This window comes from Eurytemora carolleeae, unplaced genomic scaffold (genome assembly GCF_000591075.1).
Source record: "Eurytemora carolleeae unplaced genomic scaffold, Eaff_2.0 scaffold592, whole genome shotgun sequence".
NCBI classification, from domain to species: Eukaryota; Metazoa; Arthropoda; class Copepoda; order Calanoida; family Temoridae; genus Eurytemora; species Eurytemora carolleeae.
In genome coordinates, this window is record NW_019397035.1 from 286679 (window position 1) to 294215 (window position 7537).

At 30.1% G+C, this 7537-nt stretch overlaps 1 protein-coding gene across 1 annotated transcript in view; it reads left to right on the forward strand.

The window, feature by feature from the left end:
* Positions 1-2393: 2393 nt before the first annotated feature.
* The window catches only part of LOC111711301 (uncharacterized), a 16338-nt gene continuing 11194 nt past the window's right edge, over positions 2394-7537 (forward strand). Inside the window, exons 1-6 of the mRNA XM_023485626.1 lie at positions 2394-2590; positions 3079-3139; positions 3849-3961; positions 4256-4333; positions 4851-4952; positions 5676-5726. Of these exons, the coding sequence (XP_023341394.1) occupies positions 2440-2590; positions 3079-3139; positions 3849-3961; positions 4256-4333; positions 4851-4952; positions 5676-5726 (556 nt within the window). The 5' untranslated portion in view covers positions 2394-2439. The remainder of the gene's footprint in view (positions 2591-3078; positions 3140-3848; positions 3962-4255; positions 4334-4850; positions 4953-5675; positions 5727-7537) is intronic.

The window sequence follows — 7537 nt, forward strand, 5'->3', positions numbered from 1 at the left end:
TTCCGTTGGGTTAAATGTTTTAACAATGTTGTTACAAAATATATATTATATATATCACAATATGTTTTTTATGCACGGAAATGTGTTTGTATTTATATTTGAGCTTTATCTATTTATTTTTGGGCTTTTAAGTATTTATATTTGGGCTTGAGATAATTTAATCTAACAGAATTTATAGTTTAAAATATCTTGATGGTTTGTGACAAAGTCTCAAAAATATGCAAAATTTCGCGTTTAAACTTTGCCACTCAAACTGAAATCGGAATAAAAAGTAATTTCCATTTTCCAATGACGAGAATTTCCTTTCAAACTCAAAAATTATGCATATTATATCAATTATTTTTTGCATTTTTAACGTTAATATATTTTGCCGTGAAAGAAAAAACTAGCTGAATATTATTGAAGCGATAAAACAACTTAGTTTATGGTAAGATTTGGATCGGACCAACATGCAATATTGCTTTTCAAGGGGGGGGGGGATGTACGCGTATTTTTAAGTGACCCTTCATGCAAAGAGTGCAATGTACAATTCACAACGGTTCCTTTGAAAGTATATAAATTAGATAATGATATCAATTTTGTTCTATTTTTGAAAATTGATTTTTTTTTAATTGCGGGTTTTCTACAATAGTGACCGGCGCATTTCTACTGCAGTAAAACATATATCAACGTTATTGATCAGAGATAAAGGTTTCAGGGTTAACGGGTTAAAGTTGGTAATCGGACATTAATTGTCATGCTTGTATGCATGCAATTACTCTTACAATCCCTTTAAGACCTATATTGTTTTGCTTGAGAAATTATAACTTTCCGAAACAAATGGATTTTTTTATGCCTTGATTCTGTTTTAAAGTTTTTCAAGGATTGTGTTTCATGGTTGAACGCTTAGCTCTGTACAGTGTGAACAGGGAGGGGAGGGGTCAGGCGTCAGAGAGGGGGATGTATATATATATATCCATGAGACATCCATATTTTCTCTCGAAAATTAGATTATATTTGATTTTTGGTTTTTCTGCCAAATTGACCCTTGTGGTCCGCGGATTTTAACAACAATTAATATTTTTAGTAAAAACTAAATCAATTATAAAAGTGTAATTAATTTATATGGGAAACTGAAAGAATTAATTTCAATAAAATCTCTTTCAACCATTGTCTGTATAAAACTCAAACAGTTTGCCTGCTTTTAAATTATATAATGTTGCACCAAAAAAGATGTCAAAATTAAAAATAAAAACTGGTCATAAATAATAATACATTCCTGGGCATTAATAATATAATTAATAAACTATAGATTCAGTAGAAGTAAATATTTCCATTTACTGATAGCGCTGATATAAGGATTTATCTCTAATTGGATAATTAGCTAGATAGAAAGATAGATGTTACCGCCATACAATTTCTGTTGGTTCAGAATAGACACCAAACACATGACTGAACCCTGATTGGATCAGGCGCTAATTTACTCGGCATACTACAGTGAATAGGGAATTTTCTTATGTTCTGTGAAACTCGCTGTATTTTCTGAACATTTGCGTACATGCGTAGTTTTTTTTACTTTATGAATTTTATAAGCTTAATACAGACGGATAATGCTTCTCCCATCGTTGACAAAACTGCACAGTATCATATATTTGTCGTTTCTATTTCTAACTTTTTTTTGGCAAAACAAACTGAGTTTACCCACTCGAAACTTCCGCCTAATTATACTTATTGTTAACCCTTATAGGCTGGGGGGTCTGAATCTATGTATAGCCGGGGGGGGGGGCGTTTGGGGCCCCACCCTTAGAAAAGGCCTTAGAGAATAGGTATAGGGTTGAAATGCAGGTTCATAGCCCAATTTTTCATGGCCAGTTCAGAGAAAAAAAAATAGACCGTTAACTTTAATAATTTGGGTGCTAGGGAGGGTTGAAAAAATGCCTAAAAAGGGTTAATAAAGTGAAAAAAAAATTTTTGTTTTTGTTTTAAACAAATATCAAAGTGTGACACATGTTTCTACTTGGATTTTTCAAGGGCTTTTTAAAAATATAGTTTTAAGATCTGTAGCTTTAGTCACAAACACGTTATGGGCTATTTAAGATTTCTTTTCACATAACAGACGTTTTTTCTCGCCCTGTACCCTACCCTATAAATAAAGAAAATTTTACAAAAAATCCTTTAAATCACTATTCATTAAAAGTCAAAAAGTTTCACGGTGATAGTGTCAAAAATGAGTGTGCTAGGACAAAAAAATTACAGTGGAGGGGGCGCCAAACACTCCCCCCCAGGGTATTTAGGGTTAAGACCTGTTTACATGTGTAAATGCGTAAGTAAGTTACAAGCAGGTGTAAAAACAAGTATATCAGATTATAATCAAAACATGGATTAAAATAATACGCTTCAAATACGCACTCTGGTTACGCTTCTGCCAGCCATGCATGTCATCTTTTTTAAGCGTCACTCATGACCTCAGATACGCTTTGGACGCAACGCAATTGTTGTTCAGTTCAAAATAGTCACAGGGCGAGGATGAAAGTGTTTTTGTGTATTTGTTTGTTTATGTTTCTACAGCTGGGTGCAGCACAGTCAGTGGAGTCCAGTACAAAGAGAATAGGAAAACAAAATGGAGATTTAAAATTGTCTTAAGATTTAAGAATTCATAATTTTTCTCCTTAAATTCGAGTTTTCTAATCCTTATAATGTCGAATACCTTTGTCATATCATATTTTGAATTCTGCTAGGTCAGAATTCAAAAGGTTCAATTTTAGAATATCAAAGGTGTACACCAACAGGTTGCAAAGATACAGGATTTAGTAAATTAGAGTTTGAGTAAAAAACTGTAAAAGACCTCATTATTTCTTCTTTAAAATATCATATTTTTTTATTATTTATTACGTTCAGATTTTTAAAAAAAATTTTTTTGCTCCTTTCTCATTTTTTTCTATACCTCTTGATAATAAAGATTATCGTGCTTAATTGTAGCACGTTTTAATCATTTTATACATGGGTTCAATCATAATTTCTTTGTAAGAAAAAGAACAAACATGTTTTTAATTTTAACTTTAATTTAGTATTGTTGAATTGTCAATTTTGTTTGAAAAGTTCGGAGGAAGAAAATGCTTCCAGGGTTTGGAGTAGAAGAAAGAACCGACAATCATATAGGGTAAGTAACAATAATTATTATTATTATTATAATTATTATTATTATTATTATTACTATTGTTAATTATTACTATTATTATTACTATTGTTATTGTTACTATTATTGCAATTATTATTATTATTATTATTATTATCATTATAAATATTATTATCATTATTATTATGATTATTATTCTTATCATTATTTTTATGATATCATTATTAGTATTACTATATTCATTAATATTATGATGTTTATTATTAATTTTTAAAAGTTCTTAACAATTAAATTATTTTTATTTTATTTTCAATTAAAGTAAAATCAAAGTAAAATTTGCAACAAATTGGAATCATAAAAATGGGTTTAATCATAGCTCACGCACATCTGCCCCTTTAGTAAAAGTAAATTCAGCTATATGAAGCATTAAGTCTGACCGCGTCAACCTTGTTGCACCGGCTAGTCCTGTCTATAGAGCTAGATACAGTACAAACTGGTACCGGAAAGGTTGACCCGGCTCGGAAATTCAAATATACTACGGTATCGCTATCAAGAGGAATAAAGATTTCATCATTTTATACGCAATAGAAATAATTTTGCATAAAGAAATTAAGTCTTTAGCTTAACATTTCTATGACATTGGGTTGCAAAGATACATATAAGGATTAGAAATTCAGAGTTTGTACCTTCTCCTAATGTCTAGCTTTTTTTGTTTATATTAAATTTTGTTTAGCTCTGATGATCTATCAAGTATGGCCGCGGAGCACCGATCCATAAGTCCACCAGTCAGAGTTCTGAAAAAACGATTAATAAAACCGGTTCCACCGATAGTACTACCACAACCAGGCAAATGTGGCAAAGTTATCTTTTCATAAAAATATTTTTTTTGATATAAATTTAAGGCATCTTTACACAAATTTTATTTATTTTCAGTTAAACTTTTTGAGTGACAAAAAAAGAATTAATATGTTCTAAATAAATGTTTAATATGCTAGAAAGTTTTACAAAACATTTTTTTTGCAAACCATCAAATGTTTTAACAAATATCTTATTCCGCAGCAAAATAATCTTAATTTTTTACATAATTTCTTCCTGAACAAACATAATTTAAAATAAAAATATAATTTGTCATTTTTCAAGTGTTCGACAATACTACTCAGGATCTTGATTTAACTGTGCAGGATAGTGTTGCTCCTAAACCCGATGCTGTCAAACGATGTGAGTTTTTTTGTTTTAAACAATGTCTGTTGTAAAAATTAAACTTTATTAGTTGTATACAATGTCGTCTTCTGCAATAAATAAATAAAGGGAGTGTTCGCGAAAAAATAAAGGGGGTACAGGCTTACGGTGAGAAAATAACGATGGTGATCGCTACTAATCTTATTTCTATATGTTGCGTCTAAAAAGAGAAGTTTGTTAAAAACGACTCTAACCGAAGGTGCTACGTTATTCTCCTTGTCCTGGCATTTCCAAATTGTGGTCTGCCTTTCTTGTGCTGTCAATATTACCGGAGATATTATGAATTTCGTTTAGATTTCAATTTTATGAAATAAAACCAAATTTATCGAAATCTGGAGGAAATTCGTGATATCTCCGGTAACATTTAAAGCACAAAATAGGCAGACCACATTTTGGAAATTAGGTTTTCGAATAAATGTTGCAAATCATTTCATAGATTCAAAACGACATTCAAACTGTCATTTTACTGTATGTAAAACTTTTATATTTTTTTTAGTTTTGTCTTTGTTCACCATCGTGTCCTTCAAGAACGACGCCTGCGTGAGTACTGGGGGTACAAACGGTACATGCTACTCTAGCAATGAATGTACTTCCAAAGGTAGAATTACATTAGGGAACAGTCCCATTTACAATTACATAATAGCGAACACTAGTAAATTCCCATTAATATGAGAGACCTTTCAGATTGGATAAATTAGTTTAGATATTTTTCAGATTAGATATATTAGTTTAGATATTTTTCAGATTAGATATATTAGTTTAGATATTTTTCAGATTAGATAAATTAGTTTAGATATTTTTCAGATTAGATATATTTGTTTAGATATTTTTCAGATTAGAAAAATTAGTTTAGATAATTTTTAGATTAGATATATTAGTTTAGATATTTTACAGATTAGATATATTAGTTTAGATATTTTTAGCTTGTCTAGCGTTTTTTAAATTCATTATTTGAGATTCTTTTTATATAAAATACTGTCTTGGGAACCCAGCTTTGTCTGGAAAATAAACTTTTTATCCATTAAAGGCAACTCTAAAGCAAGCTTAGAACATTCCCTTGACCTGCTGAGATCTCAATCAATCCAGGGGGTTCCTGTGCTTTGATCGGACAGACAAGCAAACAGACAAATAGAGAAACCTACTTTAAGTATATTGAGGAGGTATACGTTACCAATCTTTATACTGTTTTATCTATGGGTATTTCCCTTAATCTTAATACATGAATGTTTGGAGCACACTTAGAGTGCAATCCAACCTTGTACAATAACATTTGAAATATTTGTTTTAATTTTTAATATTTAATTTAATATTTTTGTCTCAGGAGGAGCGTCTGCTGGTACATGTGCTTCAGGGTTTGGAGTCTGCTGTTTATGTAAGTACAAATTATTTTCTTTTGATTTTAAACTTCTTTTTATCTTTTTTTGATTTTGATGCTTGGTTATGGTTAGAATTGAAGGATTCAGCTTATATTTTCTAAATGTGGAACTAACATATATCTTTTCCCCTATGAGGTTTGGGTGATCATCAACACCAAATCTTAAAAGATATTTAAAGTAATTGTAAGTATAATTAATGATAATGGAAATTGTTGAATTAAATTGATGGAAAAAATGGAAAATTTAATGAAAATGATTTGAAAAAATTGGTTTAAATTAAATATGAATTTGGCAGGCAGGGGTTTCCTTTACGGTTGATATACCCCTGTCATACAACCTTGAACCAGAACCTTTCCAGGGTCACACCCGCCAATTAGAACCTTGCGTTTTCTAACAAATATAAAGAGACTTTTCTGTAATTATAACCTTGCGTTTTCTAACAAATATAAAGAGACTGTTCTGTAATTAGAACCTTGTTCTTTCTAACAAATATAAAGAGACTGTTCTGGAATTAGAATCTTGTTCTTTCTAACAAATATAAAGAGAGTGTTCTGGAATTAGAACCTTGTTCTTTCAAACAACGTACACTAACTAACTTTAAATAAAACTTTCAACATTTCAAAAAAGAAATTATGTTAAGAACCTTTTTTTATAACTTTTCAATACTTTAAAATTAAAATTAAACCTTAAATACGACCCGAAAACTTAAATAAACCTAAAGTACCTGAAAACCTGAAAACCTGAAAACCTGAAATCGATTGTTAAAACATTGTTTTTTTGTTCGATTATGTCGAACTTTTTTCAAGATTGTGAATTTTAGATAAACGCCTTTTTTACGCTATGCTAAATTTTTAACATGACAGAAAATATTTGCCAAAAACCAGCTTAATGTGCACATCACTATGTAAGTACAGGGTGTCCCACGAAACATGACAGTTGGTGAATAGTTTTGAATGTCTTCTTCCACATACTGCATTAAATGTTAAAGACTTTCTGCAGTTTATTTAGTTTGAAAAACTCTTTTAGTAAAATTCATTTTTACTTTGAAATCAATTTAATTATAATAGGACTGCTATAAAATATTTGTTTCTCATTCGCTATGGTATCAAACAAATAAACAAATTATGGAAGAAGACATTTTAAACTATTCACCAACTCTCATGTTTCGTGGGACACCCTGTATATAAAGCGTTTAAAATGTCAATACAGTTCTCGTTTTAATCATTTTTAATATTCCTTTGGGTGTCCTCTGAAAAAGATTATGAACAGGAATACCCTAAGTAGTCGGGGNAAGGGGGTTGTACAATTTTATATTTATTATTTTTTTCATTTTCAAATATATTTCTGAAAGTAAAATTCATGATAAAAAAGCATTATTTCAACTTTTAAAGATGTGACAAAAGGTGTAAAATCATAATCTTATTTTTGTTCTCCAAAAAGTATAATTTCTAATGTATAATATTGTAATTGTGTTGTTAACACAGTCAAATTTAATAATTCAGGCGTAAAGACTATAAAATACTTTTCTTTAATTTGTTAATAACTGCAGATTGCATAATTTTACAAAGTGACCTTAGAACTTTATATTTGCAAGGACTTTCAGTTAATTTTAATTAAAAATATAATTTTTGCAATATAGAACATTTTGCAATAACTATCCATGCATAGTTTTATGTGTGTTTGTGAGTGAGAGTGAGTGAGTGAGAGAGTAAGTGAGTGAGTGAGTGAAAGGGTGAGTGATTGAGTGAGTGATTGAGTGAGTGAGTGAGTGAGTGAGTGAGTGAGTGAGTGAGTGAGTGAGTGAGTG